The following is a 23,751-nucleotide window of genomic DNA, read 5'->3' as shown; positions in this document are numbered from 1 at the left end:
CTCCTATTTACAAGAAGAAGAACAAGAAAAAAAGACGAAGAAGAAAAAAAATGGCGGATTTCACTAGGAACGTGGAGGAAGTTCGTAATCGGGTTATTTTGGGAGACTTTAACGTGAGAAATGTGAGTTATGTTTACGTTTTTCCATAATATTCTGTGATCCACGTTAACAAAAAAACAATCTTAGTTAATGTCGGATGAACGATCATAGTTCCGGAGTACAAAGATTGCTAGTTTATAGTAGTGGTCGTGAATGCCTCTGCTAACGAAGTGAATATTTTTGCCACCTAGCACTATTTTGCCATTATTAGCGCGACAACGAGTGATGGAGAAACCAAAGATTTCCGACAACGCTAAAGTTGTTTGTTTTAACCTACCAACACATCTATGAACATGTTCATAATAATTCTGTGTTTACTGATGCTCTGGTGAATTTAGGTTCACACAACTGATTTCCCTGGAAACTACCCTGGCTATGATGACACTTGGAATATGCGGAAATTCCAAAAGGTATATATCTGTTTGTTTTAATTTATGCTTCCTGGTTGCTGAGTGGCTAGTTGGTTGAAATGTAATTTATTATAGATACACATAGATGATCAATCTACTAAAACAGCCCATTTGAGGGTGCTGTGTTAACACAAACAGCTATAGGCAAGGAAAGCATGTCAGGCTGGGGAAATGCATATTAATGATCAAAAACCTAAATCAGGTCCCATTTAAAACGCTTGAGTACAAGGTGTAAAAGCGCTTTACAAGTTAAAGCCTATTTACCAGTTGAACAATATATTCATGAATGTACTGTATTGCAGTAATTACATGCTGACATGTTTTGCAGGGCTTCAGAATTGATATTGAAGAGCTCACTGAGAACTTGATGGTGTTTGACATGGTGGGGATCGATGCAGCTATTGCCAATGCCTTCAGAAGGATCTTACTAGCGGAGGTTTGTTTTCTATACATGATGCCATATGAAATCTGATTAAGAAATATAAATATTCAATAGAGAGATACTCTATAGGCAGTTGCTGTTAGAGAGAAAGATGCAGAAGGTAGACTTTAATTTTTGGCGACCCCAAATGGGACACGTTGGGGGAAAAAAGGAATCCGTTGTCATGAATTACTTTTATGGGAACATTTAATTGTGCTCCTAGGTGCCCACCATGGCTATTGAAAAGGTTTTTATTTATAACAACACATCTATCATCCAAGATGAAGTGCTGGCGCAGAGATTAGGCCTCGTCCCCATCAAAGCTGACCCCTTTCTGTTTGAGTACAGAAGTACTGGTAAGCCCTCATCCATCTTTTAAATATATAATTAGGGCCCGAACAGCGACTGCTGCTGGTTCGCTGTATTGTCAACACTGGGACATTTTATGCAAGAAATGTGTAAGTCATATTTGCTTATGTTTGTATTTTAGATAAGGAGTCTACAGAGGAGGACGTTTCAGAAATTGACACAATTAAGCTAAGCCTGAAGATTAAATGCCACAGGAACGCTAAAGCAAGCAAAGATTCTTCTGATCCGCAGGAACTCTATTTAAACAACAAAGGTAAGACTAACACCAAAGAAGAGTGGACATGGCAGTGAATCATGATGCTGTAAGTAGTCATCATACATTACAAGCTTACGGTGCCAAAGTACTGTAAATCTATCAAACAATTATTTTGTTCACTCAAACGAAACTGAAGAAAAACTGATACTAAATTTAAAACTGAAGTTTAGCAAGGCTTTTTTGCCAGGTTGTCCTTATTGGTAATTGTCACTTGTCGTTTTTGTAGTCTATTCCAGAGACATTAAGTGGGTTCCAATTGGTAACCAGGCAGATGTGTTTGCTGACTCCAGCATTGGACCAGTACATGACGACATCCTTATAGCGCTGCTCCGTCCAGGACAGGAACTTGACATTGTCATGCATTGTGTCAAAGGAATTGGTGAGTACTATTAAGTGAACAGTAAATTGATTGCCAGTTGTGCTTAGCGCATAAATCATTTGTAATCTCAAAGTTGAAATGGTGCGAATGCATCAATTATTAGCCTTTTTGAAAGTTAAGTCATGAAGATTCATTGAAATGTTTCATTTTTTATGTAATCATTTTCAGTGCCTTGCCATTTTGACTGCCAAAAACGTTAAATAACGTTTAGTAAAATCCCATGGAGGGGTGCCAAAGACGTTAAAAGACGTTTGTTTCAAAACAGAGGTGAAACTAACCATTTTCTATTGTTGATTACTGAAAAACGGAATAAGGTAGAAACAAACTTTTTTTTTCTGATGAAAGATGAGAGTCCAATCTTTCATTTGGTAGTATGTGTGTTTCCATAGTCCAAACACATAATTTTCTGTGGACCTTGAAAGATCAGTCAAAAATGCTTAAATCGGCTCGCACCCACGGCATCCCTTTTCTGAAAACGTCTGGCAGTCAAAGAGTTAAACAAGAAATAAGATACGTCATTTTCTGATTTTGTATCAGTGCCTAAAACGATAAAAAAATGTAATCGCCTGACGCCCCGAATTTTTAATAAATATATAAAGTTGCATCAGGCGATTCATTTTTTTTAAATTGTAATTAATCGCATGACTTCCCTAGTTAATTCACGATTAATCACACATTTTATATCTGTATTTAAAAAAATAAAAATAAAAAAATCTAGGTTTTCATACTCTTGTTAACAAAAGTGGAAAAAAATGTTCAACTAATAGAAATAGTTCAAATGAATTTTTGACGTCTATAGCCGTCAATGGCGGTGAATGAGTTAATATCCTCCCAAAAAACACAAACAAAAAAAACAATAAGAATTTACGAAAAATGGATTTCAAGATTTAGCTCATTTTCAAAAATTTGTTTTGTAAAATGACCAATTCATCAACTTAATGTATTTCGTAGCCCTAAGCTAAACTCCAGTTTCTCAATACTGTTTGCAATAATATGACATGGAATTAGTGGGTTCATTCAGGCTCGTCCATCAGTGCATTATGGCAATGGTAAATAGACCTTATTATCTTATCTTATATTGCGCTTTCTACACCATATGGTGCTACTGAAGTGTTTTTCTTCTCCCAACAGGGAAGGATCATGCGAAATTCTCTCCTGTGGCCACAGCGAGTTACCGCCTCCTGCCCGAGATCACCCTCCTTGATACAGTGCAGGGAGAGAAGGCAGAACGCCTAAAACGCTGCTTTTCACAAGGAGTTATAGAATTGGAAGATGTTAATGGTAAGATTATCTTAACCTTATACCGGGCTATAATTGCCTGCCGCTGGTTATTTCTGGCTGGCCAAATGGCGTTGATGGGAAAAAAAACTGATACCTGTAATTAGGGATGCCAAAATATTCACAGTATTTAAAGTGCCGCAGTATAATTGTGTTTTTGTCTCAGTATGAACTAGGGCTGGGACAAAATGTCGTTTGGCAAAAATATTGCCATCTTTTTTTTGTTCTAATCCGCAGTATCGATCCATTAAGTGAGTTGCGGAATTTTTCGCGGGTAGGCGAGATGAATGAAACGGTCTGGAAAACAATTTGTCTTTTGGGTTTCTTTTTATTTGAAGCTTCAAATATGCACAAGTCTAACAGAGCAGTCTACAAGATGGTGGTCTGTGAGGCAGTGTGCAGAAAGAATCATGGGAAGATTCTTTAGGTTTTGGGAGGAGAAAGGGAGGGTCAGCTAGACAGGAAAGCAAGCAGTCTGTTCCCAGCTGGCTTATCAGTCAAGGTCACTTTGGTATTGCTTCATCTTTTTTTTTTTCTCTCTCTCTAAGGAGAGCTCAGTATTGTTCATTCGATTTGACATCGTCATTGCTCTCCTTTTTTTAAAAAAAAATTTTTTTTTTTTCCTCATTTTTCTTTAAAAAATTTTTTTTATATATATATTGTATGTGCGTGCGTGCGAGCATGTGTGTATTCATCAGTTCACCTAAAGCCCATTAAAAAAAATCCCATACTAATAATATAATATAATAATAAATTGCCAAATGCAGAAACATCAATGTAAGTTATCACGATGTAGTGGCTCTCGCTAACAGACAGAATTAAGTAACCAGAATTAGTTTAAAAAATTCTATATACGTAGACCATGTTTCTATAAATTTTGATATTTGGTTTTTATTTGAGGCAGATATTTTTTCCATTAAAATGTGATTTATGAGGAGGTTAGACCATTGGTCGATTATTCAGAGTTTGTTTATTTTTCCAGTTAACAAGAATTGTATTGCTTCATCTACAAGAAGTGAAAAACCCTTTGTTGAAGAAAATACTGGTGTCCACAATACAGTATAAACTTATGTTAATACGTGCTAAATAATTATTTTGCATAACAATGGTAACAAAACACTCATCAGCAAATCCGTCTGTGGTGAATGACGATTACTCTTGATGGATCATTGCCTAGTCCGCCATTTTATTTTATTTTTAAGTTTTGTGTCATTCGTCAGCAAAACGGGGGTCCTTCAGTGACGGACTGCCCACCTCTGGAAATGATCCCTCGGAAGCAACCGTTGTGGCGTCTGACTTGACGTTGAATTGCAGCTGGCCTAACCTGCTAATAATAAAAAAAAAAATCCAAATGTAATTTTGGTCCGTGATTGAAATAAAAAAAAGAATTATGTCCGGGGTCAAACTTAGTTGCAGACCCTGTCATAATGTATTTATGTTTAGAACTTAGTCTAAAAGTTCTAAATGTAATATTTGTTTTTCCTCAGGGAGCAAGGTTGCTAAAGTAGTGAACAGTCGCCTGGATACATGCAGTAGAGAATTTCTCCGCCACGATGACCTAAAGAATCTGGTGAAATTTGGACGAGTGCGAGACCATTTCATCTGTAAGACAATTTATTTTTTTGCATGTCATGTGTATTGAAGGTTGTAAACTGATGCTGCCGTGTATTAGTCCTGGTGAGGTGAACTCTCTTTAGCAATGTTTGAACAAACAATTGTTCAACAGTGCTACTCGAGGACCACATAGGACTATGCACTTCCTAACCAGATATATGACAAACGTGCAATTTTTGACATCTGATGGTGATATTAAAATCTAAAGCTACAGTTGATGTATTTTCGCAGTTTGGCACCTACTATTTTTTTTCTTCCAAGGTTTTAAAAATCGAATAATTGTGTCAAGTTCAGTTAACTCATTCGCCGCCAGCCCAGTAAAAATTAATCTTTGACGTCTATAACCGTCAATGGCAGTGAATGAGTTAACCGAGAACATTTAATAAACAACAGACAAGGAAGGAAAATGAGATTAAGATTATTTTTGCTGGTGAGGAGAGCGGACAGAGATGTGCACGGATTGCAATCTCCTGCCCGTTCTGAGCGCATCCGCCGAGTCCTCTCTTTTTAAATAAGATTTTCCCAAGTTTACATAGATGTTGCTGCTCTAAAGGGGAGGGGACACACACACACCAGCAACCTTCAAGGATATGAGTCATGCAGATAATACAGACGTCGTCTTCGAGACGATGCACTGCTCATTTCGAGTCAGACTGTGAACACTCCGTGCTTTGATTTTCGCGAGTGCATTTTGATTTTTCCACGACAATTTTCTTCACTATGACCCAAAGAAAGACAACAGTGCCATAAAGCAACCATTAACATTTTATTCTCTCATAAATACATTTAATTTAATTAGAAATAAATTAAAATTTAAATTTTCTGTTTTTTGGAGTTTAGGAATGGATGAATTGCATTAACGTTATTTCCTATGGGAAATAAAGTTTCGGAGGTTTAACAAATTGTTCATATTTATTGTTCTTTAATGAATGTTTTCATTTGCATACAGTTTCTGTGGAGTCTACAGGAATCCTCCCCCCGAATGTCCTCCTCACCGAAGGTATCAAAGTCCTCATGGCAAAGTGTCAGAGATTCCTTAATGTACTGGACTCTTTACCTGCACAAGGTAAAACACTGTGAATTAACTCTATTGCGGTGAACTTGACGTTGAGTGGAATTGTTCTGTCAAACCTCGCTTTTGCAAATAAACTTCTTTTTGAAAAACATTTCTCATTTTGTTTTCATTTATTGATAATGTTATGAATGTTGCAGTGTATTTTATTATGAGATGTACAATATGATAAAGGGTGACTACATTCATTTTGTATTCATTTTCATCGTATGGCGAATTTGAACACGTCTTTAAGAAAAAGTGCTGTGATGTGAAACGGTATCGTTTAAAAAGATAACCGTCTGGAAATGCCAGAACAGCTAATGCGCGGCCTGAAAACCATCTGACGACAAATATTTAATTCCCTTCGCAGTAATGCTGCACACTAAAAAAAGAATTGTTGAACCAAATTTAGATTGCTAATTGAATTGACCAATTTAATGAAATTGCTTCAATTGGTAACACACGATAGAATTAAGTTAATCCAAAGTGAATATATTAAGTTTAATAATTTATAAATTCATTAAACTTAATATGCTCACTTGAATTAAGTTAATCCAAAATGTTGGCATTTTGCGGTCATTTTCACGTGACCGATGCATTAACAGTCTGTTATGCTATATGACAATCCATCTCTACTGTATGTCCGCGTCAACCTCTCAAACTATTAAAAACTAATTGCACCAATAATTTGTTTTTTGTTTTTTTTACAATAAATGATTGAACGAATGACGTCATCCTCTCCGCTCACTACAGCTTAAGGGTGCTAAATGAGGTAAACACTTTCTGATGATTTTATCTTTTTCGCAACTGTTACTATACTGTTGTGTTCTTGGCGCAAATCCATTGTCAGGTCTGGTGAATCAGGTGCAAATTTGCTCCCAGGCAAACTTTGTGTGCATTTTTCCACGAGAAACTCATCGAAATGCTTGCCGTCGAAAACTCTTCATGTAAGTGTATGTCGTCTTAAATCAGACAACTTTTATGAATGACCGCTGTAATGGTATGTGCTGACCCATAGATGGCAGCATAGCCTCAAGGGGCCTGAGGATTTCCGTGACGAGAAGGGAGTTAGAAATAAAAGCAAGCTAGTGGTAGCTAGCATAAAAAAGGTAAGTGAACGCTTCTTTGAACACAACAACATTACAGTCACCAATATTCACCCACACATCTCTACGTCTGATGGCCAGTTCAACCTCTGAAAATATCAAAACTATCGCCACAGTATTTTGGCTTATATTAGCATTCAAGCCTCACTATAGTATAGGGATAAAAAGGGATACTTGAATCATTGAGCCATTTTCAGCAGTAAAAAGTTATTATGCCCAGAATGAATTTGATAACTTCATTATTTTTCTTGTCCAATTAATAACTTTAAAAAAAACTAATTCTTCCACTTGCTGTCGACTGAAAATGGCATCACCTGTGCTAAGGAAGTAGGTAACGACCAATCATGGCTGACCTGTTTTCTGGGTTTGGTCAGCAAACTGAGCTCTGATTGGTCATTACCGACTTCCTCGGCACAGGTTATGTCATCTTCAGTCAAAAAAAAATAGTATTTTTATTATATTATTATATTTATAAGGTAGGTGTTGGGCGGGCCGGGGGTCTCTGGGATGACGTTGCTCCCTGTGGTGGTTGGTAGTCATCCCTCTCAGTGTGGATGAGCTCCTCTCCTCACAGGGTTTATGATTATGAAAGGTGCTATATAAATAAAGTTTGATCAGATTTATTGATTGTAATGGAATTACTAAATTCATTCTGCACAAAATTGGAACTTTTTGCTGTTGAAAAGTATTCCTTTAACGTGTTAACTATGACTAATCGCCACCAAAATTGGCCCGCATCAAGCTCTTAAAATAGCAATATGATTGGTCGTAGTTTTCTGAAATGAAGCCACGTACGAGCCCAATGATGATGACGGCAACGTGTGTTTGTGTTTTTGTATGTGTGTCATAAAGACGTTTCCGGTGAGGGCTCGTTTGCTTGCGGCATCGATGAAAACACAGATTCCCTCTCGTAGGAGGTGGCGTAAAATTAATCCAATGATTATAAATTTCTAGGCAGTTTTTTCTTTCCATAAATTAGATCTTCATTTAATGACTATTATCTTGATTGTTTTCAGTCAAATCAATTGTGGTGTTGTATAAAAGTAAAGAGGGGAAAAAAGTCACTCTCCAAACGCTTTTGGGCCAAACTCTACAGTTTGGGCATTTGTAATCATCCATAATACATTCTGAGACACAATGAATCCATTAAAATATTCACAACAATACAGAAAAAAAGGCCTCTGACAAATAATTATACCAAAAAAAAAAAAAAAAAAGCCTCTGGGCAACTCAGACCATTTCTATCATACAATATGAATATGCATAGCAATGTAATTCATAACAACTGTCTTGTTATTTTTCAAAGGCTAGCTTGTACTGTCTTGAGGAATTAATTTTTAACAACAACAAAAAAAAAAAAGGTATCACAGCTTCCTTGGAAGAAAAAAAAAAAGCTGTACAAATCCTCTGTCCGGGGTTTTGACAATACTTGGTCCATTTTTAACTTCCTAAACCATGCGTTTTACGTGTCATAATCTTCCTCGTCACTTGGTTCCGATTTGATGTTATCTGGGTGAAGAAGAGGAAAGTTTGGCGTCGTAGTCCTGGTGCAGACATACCACTCCTTAATGTTAGGCAACTCGGGTATGGCTGGATTGACTGACAGCTGGTTTCTTCCCGGACACCTGCGAGTTTGTTTCTGCTGCTGCTGCTGCTGGGCCAGATCGGTCTTTAGTCCCGAAAGAGAGAGGTCCAAAGGCATTGCCAGTGGAGATGAACTTGCCTGTAGCTTGTGATTTAATGCGCTGGATGTCGTGTAGTCAAAGTCAAAACGTGTGTTTTTATTGCTGAATGATGGTGACAGGTGGTTAATTTTAAGGTCAAGTGGTTCAAGGAGAGGCTGAGGTCGTTGGTGTTGATGAGTGGAGTCGTACAGGTCGAAGGGTTCTGAGGTAGGCGAAGATTTGATGTGAACTTTCATATGCTTGCGTAAAGAGCTCGGATGCGTGTAGGACTTGGTGCAGCCCAGAGCCTTGCAGTCGTAGGGTTTCGAAGAACTGTGGACTTGCGAATGCTTCTTACGGTCACTGCTGTTGGCAAAGCGTCGCTCGCAAAACTCGCACTGGAATGGTTTCTCACCTGCAACACAGACAAAACGCACAATCGTGCTGATGTTCAATGAATCCATGGTACAAGCAGAGGACACTGATACGGAAGAGGATTAGGTCCAGTGGGGGGGGGGGGGGGGGGTTTGGTTGTTAGGATTCTGACTTCAAAGTGAGAATTCTTACTTTATTCTCAAAATTCTGACAATCTCAGAATTCTGACTTTAAACTGAGAATAATAGCACTAACTAAATCAGAATTCTGATTTTAATCTCAGAATTCTGATTTAAAGTAAGGATTTTGAGAATAAAGTCAGAATTCTCACTTTAAAGTTACAATTCTCACTTTAAAGTCAAAATTCCGCCAATAAAGTCAGAATTCTGTGATTAAAGTGAGAATTCTGTGATTAAAGTGAGAATTCAGAGAATAAAGTCAGAATTCTCACTTTAATCTCAGAATTCTCACTTTATTAGTGCTATTATTCTCACTTTAAAGTGAGAATTCTGAGATTTAAAGTTTAAAGTTTTTTAAAGTTACAAGATCACAGAATTCTGACTTTAAAATGAGAATTATTAGTCAGAATTCTGTGATCTTGTAACTTTAAAGTGAGAATCCTGACTTTATTCTGTGATCTTGTAACTTTAAAGTGAGAATCCTGACTTCATTCTCTGAATTCTCACTTTAATCTCAGAATTATAATAGCACTAATAAAGTCAGAATTCTGAGATTAAAGTGAGAATTCTGAGATTAAAGTCAGACGTCTGACTTTAAAGTCACAAGATCACAGAATTCTGACTTTAAAATGATAATTCTCTCTTTATTCTCAATTCTCACTTTAATGTCAGAATTCTGAGATTAAAGTCAGACTTCTGACTTTAAAGTCACAAGATCACAGAATTCTGACTTTAAAATGATAATTCTCTCTTTATTCTCAATTCTCACTTTAATGTCAGAATTCTCACTTTAATTTCAGAATTCTCACTTTAGAGTGAGAATAATAGCACTAATAAAGTCAGAATTCAGAGATTAGAGTCAGAATTCTGACTTTAAAGAAATAATTCTGAGAAGAAAGTCAGAATTCACACTTTAAAGTTACCATAGTTACTTTAAAGTGAGAATTCTGACTTTATTCTCCACTTTAGAAACACTGACCGTGAATGATAAAGTATAATATACTTGAGTATAAAACTAGACAGCTCTCTTGATTCATAAATATTCAACATAACTCCACGTAACACAACATACGTGACAGCACGTTGCTACCTCCCTGCATGAAATAATACGGTGAACTACTGTACTGGAATGCTTATGAAACAAGATAAAAACAATAAATGAAGCAAAATTGCGAGAAGGTAAGTTTGCTGGAGGTCCGCCATTTTGTTTGTTTATTTTCTCCTCAAACGCTTTCAGGTCGGAACTGGGGGAAAACAACTCGGATATATCCGACTTCCGACCATCCTCGAATGCAGCATTCGTCCCTTGTTTCCTGTCAGTCCACATCAGTGCATGTTGTGTCGTTGTCACATGTTGTTGTTGCCCCCCCCCCCCCTCCCTTGCCTCGTTTCTTGCTTAGCTCATCCTTTTGTTTATGGACTTTGTTGTTTTTGTGTCTGTTTCCGTCTATTAAAGGTATTCACCTTGGACTTTATCCCTGCCTGCTAGCTTTGCTTCCTTGCACTTTGGTCCACCTTTCCTCACCACCAACCTCCGCAAACATGACAAAATTGACCCCCAAGGATGATAGGAGGGTTTAGCCGTTAATATCTTATTTTATACATGGACCATGTATAAAATAAGAATGTAACGAATGCCTTCTTAAAATAATCGCCTAAGTCAGGGGTGTCCAAACTCGGTCCTCGAAGTCCTGCAGGTTTTGGATGTTTCCCTGCTCTCTCAATGTTCCAATGAACAGGATTGTTATCAAGCTTATGCAGAGCTTGCTGATGAGCTTCAGGTGTGTTAGAGCAGAGGTCCCCAACCCTGGTCCTCAGGGACCGGTATCCAGCCTGTTTTCCATGCCTCCCACAGCCAACACAGGTGATTCATATCATCAGCTAATCAGCAATCTTTGGAGAAGGCTGATAACGATCTCCACCTGTGTTGGCTGTGGGAGGCATGGAAAACAGGCTGGATACCGGTCCCTGAGGACCAGGGTTGAGGACCTCTGTGTTAGAGAACAGAAATATCCAAAACCTGCAGGACTCCGGCCCTTGACAGGGATGTGATTTGACCAAAGTGAAATTATCTGAAAATTTAGCCGGGGGTCTGGGGGCCGCTGGCACCCAGCTAGGTCCAGAGCTCATGGGTTTTCCGTGTTTTTAAGTACTTTCAATGCACTCACATGACAAAGAAATAGACAAAACAACAGCATAAATTTTCAATGTATATTGAACTATCCCATATAAAATGGCAGTTTTAGTCAACTCAAAATCAGTCACATTCAAAAACATTGGACTGCCTTTGCTTTTAAAAACTATCACTGAGAATATCATCATATCTAACTAATGTGATTACTAAGTTAACACATAAATAATGTTGAAGAGTTCAAATTTCATGAACAAATAATTGTATCATGACCAAATGAAAAGTAACTCATATTAGAGCATACCACAAATGTCTTTGTTATAGCAGAAGATGTTATCTGTCGGAGTCATGTGCATACACAATGAACTACTATATTAAAAAAAAAAATCGGAATTTTTTTTTTTGGGGGGGGGGGAGTTAAAAAAAAGCGGAATTCCGCGAATTAGCGGAAAAGTCACATCCCTGCCTTGAGTTTTTAGTTTTGACACAGCTGGCCTAAGTCTTTTTTCTTCTTCAGATTTTTCATGAAACACCAAAAAAATAATGGGCAAAAGTGTTTTACAAAATAAATGAAGACTGTTTATCTTTTCTTTTTCTTTCTTTTTTGTTGATCCGAGAAAGACTGACTCAAATGAAGAAGAACAGTCGGCAAGTTTCCACTGTCAATCACATACTGATTATCGTGATATAAAGTTGAGATTTTTTTGGGACAATATATCGAATATCGTAGATATCGTGTGATATTATTGTTATCATGGGCCACATATCGATCGTCACAGTATAAAATCGTTACCCATATTGTCTCACCCCTATTTAATATCATTCCAAAATCATTCAATTACCATTTGACATAATTTCAAATATTTCAACAATACACCTCATTCAGTGATTCTACATTTCTATATTTTTTCATTCATCATTCACACGCAATTCCTCCAGAAATTGCTTCATTTAGTTTCTATGTGGTGGACATCTTTTGACCTCAACCTTTGAACCCAACGTCAACTCCTCCCATTTTCAGCCCCCCCCCCCCCGAATACGCTGGACGTGCTCTCGTGTCTCTAGGACCCTCTTTTCACCCAGAATGGACGTCAACATGGGCGTTTCGACCACTTCCGCCATACAGTAAATGGTAGAAGAAGAAAAGAGGGGGGTAGAAAAAAAAAGTTATGTCAAAGGTTTTTAGCTCACCCACATTTAGGCCAACCCAGATCTGTGGGATGCAGTCAGGTGTACTTGGACACATTGGGAATGTATTTCTTTACTGTCGCTGGCTATCAGTAGAGCACTCATTTCACAACTACCACGTTAATAAATAAGAATCGTTCATCCTACCAGTGTGCGTGCGAGTGTGGATCTTGAGGTTCTCGGATCGTGCAAACATCTTGCCGCAGCTGGGAAACGCACACAAAAAGGGCTTCTCCCCGGTGTGCACGCGGATATGGTTGATAAGTTTATATTTGGCTTTAAACGCTTTCCCCTCGCGTGCACATTCGTTCCACATGCAGACATGACTCAGGGCGTCAAGCCCTGTTGCTACGTGCTCCGCCGTGACGTGGTCTACTAGGTCGTGCATGGAGCTAAAACTTTGGTTGCAGACAAACGGATCCGTCCTCTCGAACCTCTGTCTTGAGGACATTCGGCCTGTCCACTTGCAAACCAGCTCGGATTTGATGATGGCGGGGCTCCTGTTTAATAAACACTCGTTCCTTTCACTCCTACATTTGTCGGTAGAGGTGGAAATATTAACAGCTCTCCTTTGGGGTAGGGAGATGATGCTTGAAGCTCCAGAGTTGTTGTTACCCAACGGAGCTACGAGGCCATTGTGCCTGGTAACAACAGCCACCCGCTTCATCTTCCTGTCGTTGTAGACTGTCCAGCCAAATCTCCAATGTAAAATCGGATGAATCCCACGGAAAGGCGTCCTTCACTCCTAGGTCCCGTATCCGTGTTCAAATCACAGATTCGATGACGGAATCCAAACTCGCCTCCGTGAGCTCAAGCCTCCATAGTTTTATTTACTGTGTAAAAAGATGGTGAATAGAAGGAGAGGAATAGCCGTTGCAGGCCGCGATCCAACACTATTGCGCGGCGCCCTTGTTTCCAGCTCCTCTTAGGAATGTATCCAATGTGTGTGTGTCTCAGTTACAATAATAACATACAAAACGTAAAATGGTGTCAAAATATGAACATTATTGTCTTTATAGTATGCGATTAATTAAACAATTGTTAATTTAGAAAGAAGTTCTAACCATGAAGTATGGTGGCTTGAGTCAACATCAGGGCTGGACTGGCCATCTGGAATACTGGGCAGATGCCTGGTAGGTCGGTGTCTTTTGGGCCCGATGCAGTGCTTTTTAGTTATCATTTTCCTCCTTTTTATTCCAAGAGACTGACCCACAATTTAGAGGGACTAGTCCATTAATACATTTTGAATATAGACAGCAAACTGAACCAAAATCAGTCAAAATATCAGTGGTAGAACAATGTGTTAGACAGGTATGGTCATCCAACCATTCTCTGTACTGCTCGGAGGACAAACTACCAAAATAAAATAAATAAAACGAGTATAAAAATTATCCATCAGAAATTATATGTATACTTTCTTACTCAATGTGTTTGCTTTATTCTTAGGACTGGTTACTTTGTAGAATCTCATCGAAGGAATAAAAACTATGTATGAACTGATGTGGAGTTATGTACTTAACAAAAAAAAGGTGAAATAACTGAAATCATGTTTTATATTATAGATTCTTAAAAATAGCCAACCTTTGTGCTGGTTACTTTTTTGCATACTTTTTTGCATACTTTTTTGCAATTTGGACTTTCAAATTGTTTCAACCTGATTTTGTTGTTCAATCTGAACCATTACATTTTTAAATAAAATAACAGGTGTAGGTTTATCAATTCAATGAATTGTTTTTTTTTTTTTTTTAAATCAATTGTGTCGTCAAAACTTAATTAAAAAGAGTTTTTGATCAATTCATGTAGGTGCAAAAGTTGGATTAGTGCGGTCTCTGTATCCACATCCGAAAACAACAGGAATAGCACGTTTCTGTAGAAGAAGGATGGTTTCAATGTAGGTTTAGCCACACCCCCACACTTCAATGCAATACTTCTTTTTTTCATAAACGGACTAATCTAATTATTTTCCCTATATTTGAAACGCCGTTATCATTATTTTACGGGAGATACGTTGCATTACAATTGATTTATTTATTTCTAGGCTCAAAGTAAGCTTACAGTATATTGCGCGGTCGTATGCTCCGAGTCCCAAAAAAATGTCATTTTCGCACAGCGACAGGCACTGTTGTTGTCGCACTTCGTCACAACAGAAATGTCTTGACAGCTGGAATGTGTAGGGACTTGTATTTCGTAGCTGCCGTGCGAAGCGTGTCACGACGTGTCGTCCTTCACAATCAACTTGTTAGCATTTTAGCAAGCACCCTTAACTGTCTGTGCAAGAACTGTCCACAAATTACATATATTAGGATGACATATGTGCACAAATCACCATATAGCCAGAATTTTTTTTATTTATTACTATTATTATTCTGATTGATGTAATTGACAGAGGTAGAACATTGTGATGTCTGTCATTATGGAGTGAGACATTAGTGTGACATAAATATTCACAAAAATAAATGAAAATACAATTTATAGCCTGGACATAATCTGAATTCCTTGTATAAAAATAGAAATGATAATAATATAAACAAATTAAAAAAAATATGCGACCCTTGTGAGGAATAAGCGGCTAAGAAAATGGATGGATGTATAATAATAATAATAATAATAATAATAATAATTTGGCATTTTTGCTCAATAGCTTCCGGGTCATGCAACCTATTGACTCCAAATCAGTGTTAGATCATTGTGCCATGGTGGTTGGGTCACATACGCTTATTTTTTCATTTTAACTCCCCACAATTTTTTTTTTATTATTATTTTCTGTAAAAATTAGCATTTTTGTTCAATAGCTTCCCGGTCATGTGTCAAATCAGTGCTAGATCATAGCTCCATGTTAGCTGGTTGACACACATCTGTTTTTTCCCTCGTTTTCAAACAACTTAACCCCTGGGCGTTATTTTATTTTGAAATGGCTTGGTCAGAACCAACAAAAAGCCAAAAAATTGTCAAATAACGCCCAGGGGTTATACAGTACATATTAACGTTATAGCTCAATACCAGGTCATGGAACCTATTTTCCCCACAAGACTGCATACCCAATGAAACAGCAATTGGTGCTGTATTATACTGAAACATCTTCTAAACAGTTTGCCGATAATATATATATATTTTTAAACTGCTTGTCAAACTATTTTTAGTTTGAAAATTATCTTTTATTTTGAAAAACGGATGTCGTTCTCCGCGCCAGCATCCCTTCGCGTACACTACCGTAAATCATAGAAAAGGGGAGAATTTGAAATCAAGAGCAGCTGGCTTCCTCCGTAAAGAGAGGAGGAGGCTGGCTGTTAGATATGACTGGCTTCTGAGCGTTACAGCTTGATGTTGCAAATGCTCTCCACCGCAATTGCTGTTTGATACATAGAACATTTCAAAAACACTCCCGTCATTTTTGTTTCTGTGTTCAGTGTGTTGTGACTTCCGAGAGGAAGACTGCTTCTAGCACGTCATATGGGCGGGGTGGCAATGTGAGTATAAGGGAGGAGAACCACCATTTTATAACGCCGTACATTTTTAAACTGCGTGCCTCGAGAAATTCGGGATAGCTATTTCCTCTGAGATGGGGAATCGGGTAACCCGTGAGGACTACGAATGGGTCTATACTGACCAACCACACGCTGACAGGAGGAAAGCGATCCTTGGTGAGATAGCTTATCTTTCGTTAGCAAGTTTGGATAAACCTCATAACTTGATTGCGGACGTTGCCCTCCCACCCCTGATATAATTATCATTATCCATTGATTAACATCCAATGGCGCAGTTTAACAAAGATACTTTACAGAAGCGTATTTTAGTGGAAAACATTAGCTAACGGTTTCACATCTGTTGCCTCATACGTGATAGTTATAGAAGCCAAATCGATGCCATCTCTTAATTGTATACTGTACAGTTCACGATTTCGGTCAGACCAGACCTCTCCTACACTGTGTGGAATCGTTCATTTGATATTCCATAATCCCAAAAATAGCGATTTTAATAGAACTGTACAATGTACTAGTCAGAGAAATGAAAGTGGTGCGGCGTTAATTACGTCATTGCTGTCGCACACGTGATCAAGTGGGGCTGGCAAAGGAGAAAAAGTTGCACGGAGTAAATGGCAGACCAGCTCAAAATGCACGCCATGTGACAATGATCAGGGCTTTATACTAACTTGTGTACTGGTGGTGCTACCGACATTTTCAGTTGGTCGTACCACACAGGTTTTGGTCGCACCCTTCTTGGGGGGAGGAGGGAGGGGGGTGCAGCATGACCGAAGTAAAGATTGACAGCGACTCAATATATAGCTGCAAAATATTTTATTGTAACAAGATGTGTCTGCAATAAAACAGGTCAATTATTTTGTATTACTTTAAATAAATTGGAAAAAAAAGGCTGTGTTTTTGTGAACATTAGTTTGTTCAATAACTTAAAGGAAACTATCGTAAAGGCTGTTTTTTTTTTAACACCTGTATATTTTCTGAATACAACTATTTTTTCTTTTTCCTCCCACAGCAAAGTATCCACAAATCAAGTCGCTGATGGGTCCTGACTTCAGACTGAAATGGATTGTGTGCATGATGGTGGCTATACAATTTTTAGCTTTTTATCTCATCAAAGATATGGACTGGAAATGGGTTTTGTTTTGGACTTATGCCTTCGGAAGCTGTGTCAACCATTCAATGACTCTTGCTATCCATGAGATCTCCCACAATACCGCTTTTGGAAACAACAAAGCCATGTGGAACCGATATTTTGCCATGTTTGCCAACCTCCCTATCGGCTTGCCTTACTCCGCCTCATTCAAGCGATATCACTTAGACCATCACCGCTACCTTGGAGGAGACGGTGTCGATGTAGACATCCCGACGGATTTTGAAGGCTGGTTTTTCTGTACACGTTCCCGCAAGTTCATCTGGATTATTCTGCAGCCTCTTTTTTACGCCATTCGACCTCTTTGGATCAACCCTAAACCGGTTACGCAGTTGGAGCTGACCAATGTCTTTGTTCAACTCGCCTTTGATGTTCTGCTTTTCTGGGTGTGGGGAGTCAAGCCTGTGGTGTACATGCTGGCTGGCTCCCTGCTGGGTATGGGGCTGCACCCAATCTCTGGTCACTTTATAGCCGAACACTACATGTTCCTCAAGGGCCACGAAACCTACTCCTACTACGGTTCCCTGAATCTGCTCACCTTCAACGTAGGGTACCACAACGAGCACCATGACTTCCCCAGCATCCCAGGACGTAGGCTACCTCTGGTTAGTATACTTGAATTTGGGCATTGCTAACAACCTCACGATACAATGCATATCACATCACAGGGGTAACGATTCAATAACGTATCGCTAGGCGATATAAACGGTATAATCTTTGCCGAAGGTAGAGATTTTGACTACCGTCTTACCGCGGTTAGCGCATGTTGGTGACGTCATCGCATTCGGGTTGTCCCGACTAGCGTAACGGCGCACGCAACATACCGTTGACATCTAGTGTTGACTGCAATGTTATTTGAAAGAAACGGCCAGCAGGTGGCAGCAAGTATAAAAATTAACCAGTATCACGCAAGGATCTGGTTGCAGAAGAGGAGGAAGTGTAGGTTGGGACTGGGGGGCGTGGTCTATCACTAGCGAGCGCTGAGAGGAAGTAGAAAATAAGCGATGGGCAGAATAAAGCAGTTAACCCTGGAGGATCCTCATCGGCTCATCAAAGTGTGACGGCGGCGATCGAGTTGCCGCACATCAAGGAATGACGCTTCGTTTCGACACAAAAGAGAGAATATTAGTGTTTCAAGCACAACATGGATTTTTTTATTATTATTATTATTATTTTAACTCTTTGACTGCCAAAAACGTTAAATAACGTTTAGTAAAATCCTATGGAGGAGTGCCAAAGACGTTAAAAGACGTTTGTTTCAAAACAGAGGTGAAACTAACCATTTTCTATTGTTGATTACTGAAAAACGGAATAAGGTAGAAACAAACTTCTTTTTCTGATGAAAGATGAGAGTCCAATCTTTCATTTGGTAGTATGTGTGTTTCCATAGTCCAAACACATAATTTTCTATGGACCTTGAAAGATCAGTGAAAATGCTTAAAATCGGCTGGCACCCACGGCATCCCTTTTCTGAAAAGGTCTGGCAGTCAAAGAGTTAATATATATATATATATATTTTTTTTTTGCATTTGTTTTCGAATTGCAGCAATTAGCATTAGAATATAGCTAAGTCTCATCATTATTCACAAACCTGTAGAAAATGCTGTCACAAAGAGCTTGTTGCAACAATGGCCTTGCGGAACTCTTATGCTCTGCTGCCACCTGCTGGCCGTTTTTTTTGTAATAACTACTATTGCTTTAAGTGACCTCTTCAGGTCAGAAGCTGTATCAAAACCTTCTGTAAACTCTAGCATAAAAAATTTAAAAAAAAAAATCATTTTTGGGGAGTGAAGGACTTGTGGGTGAAAGACAAAAGTATTGAAAAAACGTTTTTGGGTTTGAATGAGTTAACGACGTGCCGACGCCGCAGCCTCTTTTAATGTACATGTATTGTAGCAACAAGTCCTCCAACAATAACGACCATATTGGTCGTTTTGCCATACACCAAAATACGACCAAGTGTTGCGCATTTTGTAGTTTCGCGACCTCTATCGGCCATGTTAAATAGCTAAAAAAAAAAACTAAAGTTAGACTCGAACCCGGGTCGTCTGGTCGGAAGTCTGTCTTACTGAGCTAGCGGTTCGGTAATGATCTTAGTGTAGTGTAGGTAACACTAAAACAATCACTGGCCAAATAGCTCAGTCAGACACTCATCTTCCGACCAGGCGGACCGGGTTCGAGTCTCACTTTCAGTATTTTTTCGCTATTTAACATGGCCGATCGAGGTCGCTAAAGTAAAATAGGCAACACTTGGTCGTGATTTGGCACGTTTTCAAAACGACCTATGTGGTGGTATTTATTGGAGGACTTGTCTCTATTGTAGCGTTGGCGTGCTAATCAGGCTAAGCGGCAATTTGCAAGTAACTGTCGGCCGTAACCGCGCCAGAACACAACAGCTCCTAACTCGCTCCTGTCAAATCATTGTTCAGAAGCGCTGTGTTCACTGAAAATGTAACGCATGGAAAACAATGGTCCAATTTTGGACCGTGCATGGTGGCCAGTACTACAAATTCTCATTTATTCCATTTTCTATTTTGCAGGTGAAGAAAATAGCTGCAGAGTATTATGATGACCTTCCTCAATATACGTCGTGGGTTAAGGTCCTGTATGACTTTATCATGGATGACACATTAAGCCCGTACTCACGAGTCAAGAGGAAGCTGACAGAAGATCTCAAACTGGAGTAATTGCAATGAGCGCGTCACTGGATCAAAATGGCTTTGTATTAACGTTCAAAGTTTTTTTTCTCTCACCAAAAATATTTACTTATCAAGGTCTGAAAGCCAACTTAAAACTCATACACAAGTCTTAATTAAACAAATTGGTATGAGATATTGTTATTGTTTATGGGCAGTGTAAGCTATGCTGCAGGTAAAATATTTTCCTATAATTAGATGGCTAACAATGATTTAATTGGAGTAAACCTTAGGTGTGTGTGAAACAAATACCTAACCTAACCTGTCAGTGTGCAAGTTCAACATTTCTATTGGATTATGCAACAATTTTCTCCACGTTGGCCACCATTTTTTTCTTCACTTGCAACATTTCATGTGCTGCAACTTTACGTATTTTTTTCTTTCCATATCAAATGCACAATTTTGACAGTAAATTAACACATTCGAAATGAAATCACAGAATTAAACGCATATTTTTTTATAACAATTGTTTGCTTCATTTAAGTATTTCCGATAAAATTGTTTATAATAAAAATGTCTTCATTTAATGCTTAGTTTTGACCAATTAGAGGTAACTTCTTAAACCTACAAAATGTGAGCAAGTACAGTATTGTCTGTCCTATATGTGCACTAGGACACGCTAGGTGGAAAAAAACCATGCAATTTTAACATTTTTAATGGATTATGCAACAATTTTCTCCACGAACATACCTTTTTTTTTTCTTCATTTGCAACATTTCATGTGATGAAACATTTAAAAAAAAAAAATCCCTTTCTATATCAAATGCACTAAATTGACAGTAAATTAACACATTTGAAATTAAATTGCATAGTTAAATGCATATTTGCTTGATAACAATTGTCTGCTTCATTCAAGTATTTTCAATAAAATTGTTCATAATTAAAAACGTCTTCATTTAATGCTTAGTTTTTTACGTGAAGAGGAAGAAAAAAAAAGTTGGCAAGATTTTGACTTTATTCTCAAAATTGTGACTTTAGAGAGAGTTCTCAGTTTTTTTTTTCTCAGAATTCAGACTTTAAAGTAGGAATACTGACTTTAAAGTGAGAATTGTGAGAATAAAGTTAGAATTTTCACTTTAAAGTCGTAATTCTGATTTTATTAGTGCTAATATTATTCTCACTGACTTTAAAGTCAGAATTCTGAGATTGAAGTCAGAATTCTGATAAAGTCAGAATTCTTACTTTAAAGTCAGAATTCTAGGAATAAAGTTAGAATCTTGCCAAACTTTTTTTTCTCTCTCCACTAAACCTCTGACGTAGTTTTGGCTAAAGGGAGGAAACTTCTTTAACCTACAGAATGTGAGGAAGTATTGTCCATATGTTCACCAGAACACCCTAGGCCGCAGTTCAATCATCGACTGTGGTCGAGTCATCGGCCTTGCGGCCTCATGTCTTGGGACGATTGTGTAAAGAAAGGGGCGGAGCTGTCTACCGATCAGCACCTGGTGGTGTGTTGGTTCCGATGGTGGGGGAAGACGCCCGTACGATCCGGCAGACCCAAACGTATTGTGAGGGTTTGCTTGGACCGTCTGGCAGAATCCCGCGTCAGAAGGCGTTTCAATTCCTACATCTGGCAAACCTTCGCCCATCTAGCGGTGGAGGCGGCGGGACATTGAGTCCTAATGGCGGTCGATTGAATCTATGGCCGTAAGGTAGTCTGTGCCTGTCGTGGTTGGTTGGCTCTCTGAAAAGCTTCAGAGAACTGAGACCGACGCACTACACACTCGTAGTGATTTGGCATTTGTGTCCGTGCTGAGCCAAAAGGCGAATCTCTCAATTTACCGGTCAATCTACATTCCTACCCTCACCTATGGCCATGTGCTGTGGGTCAAAGAACAAGATCCAAGTGGGATAAATGAGATTCCTCCAGCAGGGTGTCCGGGCTCTCCCTTGGAGATCGGGTGAGAATCTCTGTGATCTGGGAAGGGCTCAGCGTCGAGCCGCAGTCCTCCACGTTGAGAGGAGACAGATGAGATGGCTTCATTTTCCGTTAACCCCGATACAACCAAGTTGTTAATTGTTTAAAAACTGAACTTTTTTTCCACCTTGGCAATATGGCTAAAATTCGTTCTATTTTATCTGCTAGTGACGCAGAGACTTCCAGCCACCCCCAAAGAGTATGCCATACTTTTTTGATTCCATTCCCGTAATAATAATAATGCTATTTAAAGGTGTTCAATCAAATATATTACCTGTTTCTCTCCCCAATCCTTTAATTCAATAAAAGATGCCTCCACTAAATTTAATATTGGGGTCAGAGGAACCGAACGATAAAAGAAAAAGGGGGTCGTCAAAGTAGCACATTCCACTTGTCAGTCTTGTCAATCCACTCGTTAAGAAATAGTGACCACCCCCGACCCTATACTAAGAGCCAACGAGCTGTAAATGTCTAATCTGTACGTGTACGTATAGTTTATAGACAGTAGTAGTTTGAGCGCAAAATGGGAGGGGTAAAATGGCCGCCCTGTGGCTTCAACGGCTTGTGCGGAAAAAAAGAAGAGCTGTACGAGCTGTAAATGTCTAATCTGTACGTGTACGTATAGTTTATAGACAGTAGTAGTTTGAGCGCAAAATGGGAGGGGTAAAATGGCCGCCCTGTGGCTTCAACGGCTTGTGCGGAAAAAAAGAAGAGCTGTACGAGCTGTAAATGTCTAATCTGTACGTGTACGTATAGTTTATTGACAGTAGTAGTTTGAGCGCAAAATGGGAGGGGTAAAATGGCCGCCCTGTGGCTTCAACGGTTTGCGCGAAGAAGAAGAAAAAGACGAAGAAGAAGAAGACGACGACGACGACGACGAAGAAGAAGAAGGAGAAGAAGAAATAATAATCAGCTGGTGGAAAATCCTATGCGGGAGACGCTAGACATCATCTTTTTCTGGCCTTAGCACATCTGGATCACCGAAATTGGAATACTTTTGTAATAACATAATTTCAAACCAGGAATAACAAACGGAAACAAAGACATACGCTGGGGGTGGGAACTAAACAACGTAAAGGAATAGGCTGTCTAAAGCGAAACCAGTGGTTTAAATGTATTCTGTCTGAATCTATCAGCTCTAAATCGTTGAAGGTATCTCACTCTAAGACGAACTGCTTGCTTTACACAAACACGTAATATCGGTACACCAACCTTAAGGTGGCCATGTAGTCTGATATCATATTAACGTTTTTACGGCATTAAACGCAAATAGTCAGTTGCACTTAACCGGACTAAGATACGCTGGCACAGCGAACGTCTTTTATTCAATGGACAATGAGTCCGCAATGGAGGATTGTACTTGAGCGGCAAACACAAACGCATCTAAAAGCATACAGCTGTGCCACGGTTTTATTTGCGCGCAAGTTGTGTTGATCTAGCCAAGTGTTGAGGGCCAAGTGTTTTGATTTCGCCTGCGTTAAAAAAAAGAGAAAAACCTGCTGAAAGATTGGCATTTTTAGACGTAGGACAAGCAGTAAAGTGAAGTCACAGACCCATGGGCAGATGAAAAGTCAAAGTCGACGTCATGGAACTAATGTTTGCCGAGTGGGAAGATGGAGAGAGGTTCTCATTTGAAGACTCTGACCGGTTTGAGGAGGACTCTCTGTGCTCCTTCATTTCGGAGGCTGAGAGCCTCTGTCAGAACTGGAGGGGATGGAGGAAGCAATCTACTGGACCCACATCTCCTACTGTGAAGCCAAAAGGTTGGCACACATATATATTTTTCATCAAAACTTTTTAAGTTTTTCATGAACTTAATTTCTGTCGCTGTCATGATTGTGGTTGGCTTAAATTACCGTTATGTAAACCTAACACTCATAGTTTATTAATCGAGTAATTGTTGCACCTCTACAAAAGCCATATTTTCTTAAGCGTTTAAATAACGCAGTGTAAAGATGATTAATACGAAATAATCATTGACATTT

At 38.9% G+C, this 23,751-nt stretch overlaps 4 protein-coding genes across 7 annotated transcripts in view; 3 read left to right on the top strand and 1 right to left on the bottom strand.

The window, feature by feature from the left end:
- The first annotated feature begins 12 nt into the window (after window positions 1-12).
- Window positions 13-5,992, top strand: polr1c (RNA polymerase I and III subunit C). Its single transcript, XM_077582459.1, has 9 exons — window positions 13-122; window positions 438-509; window positions 838-945; window positions 1,154-1,286; window positions 1,421-1,552; window positions 1,782-1,934; window positions 3,066-3,215; window positions 4,700-4,816; window positions 5,776-5,992. The coding sequence occupies exons 1-9, from the start codon at window positions 51-53 to the stop codon at window positions 5,904-5,906; spliced, it is 1,068 nt and encodes a 355-aa protein (XP_077438585.1). The 5' UTR covers window positions 13-50; the 3' UTR covers window positions 5,907-5,992.
- Window positions 5,993-8,059: 2,067 nt separating this feature from the next.
- Window positions 8,060-13,441, bottom strand: zic2b (zic family member 2 (odd-paired homolog, Drosophila) b). The gene is made up of 2 exons (XM_077581995.1): window positions 12,671-13,441; window positions 8,060-9,065 (listed from the first exon to the last, which is right to left on the bottom strand). Exons 1-2 carry the CDS (start codon window positions 13,188-13,190, stop codon window positions 8,449-8,451), a joined length of 1,137 nt encoding a protein of 378 aa, XP_077438121.1. The 5' UTR covers window positions 13,191-13,441; the 3' UTR covers window positions 8,060-8,448.
- Window positions 13,442-15,792: 2,351 nt separating this feature from the next.
- Window positions 15,793-20,507, top strand: degs1 (delta(4)-desaturase, sphingolipid 1). Its single transcript, XM_077582755.1, has 3 exons — window positions 15,793-16,164; window positions 17,015-17,757; window positions 19,693-20,507. Exons 1-3 carry the CDS (start codon window positions 16,083-16,085, stop codon window positions 19,837-19,839), a joined length of 972 nt encoding a protein of 323 aa, XP_077438881.1. The 5' UTR covers window positions 15,793-16,082; the 3' UTR covers window positions 19,840-20,507.
- A 2,177-nt stretch (window positions 20,508-22,684) lies between these two features.
- zswim8 (zinc finger, SWIM-type containing 8) overlaps window positions 22,685-23,751 on the top strand; it is a 30,307-nt gene continuing 29,240 nt past the window's right edge. For all 4 annotated transcript variants that reach the window (XM_077581879.1, XM_077581877.1, XM_077581881.1 and 1 more), the window contains exon 1: window positions 22,685-23,529. In XM_077581879.1, coding sequence (XP_077438005.1) covers window positions 23,352-23,529 — 178 coding nt within the window. In that variant the 5' untranslated portion in view covers window positions 22,685-23,351. The remainder of the gene's footprint in view (window positions 23,530-23,751) is intronic.

The sequence above is a fragment of the Vanacampus margaritifer genome, chromosome 12, assembly GCF_051991255.1.
Source record: "Vanacampus margaritifer isolate UIUO_Vmar chromosome 12, RoL_Vmar_1.0, whole genome shotgun sequence".
Classification (NCBI taxonomy): domain Eukaryota; kingdom Metazoa; phylum Chordata; class Actinopteri; order Syngnathiformes; family Syngnathidae; genus Vanacampus; species Vanacampus margaritifer.
Note: the sequence above shows the minus strand (reverse complement) of the source record. Positions and strands in the feature narration are given on the sequence as shown.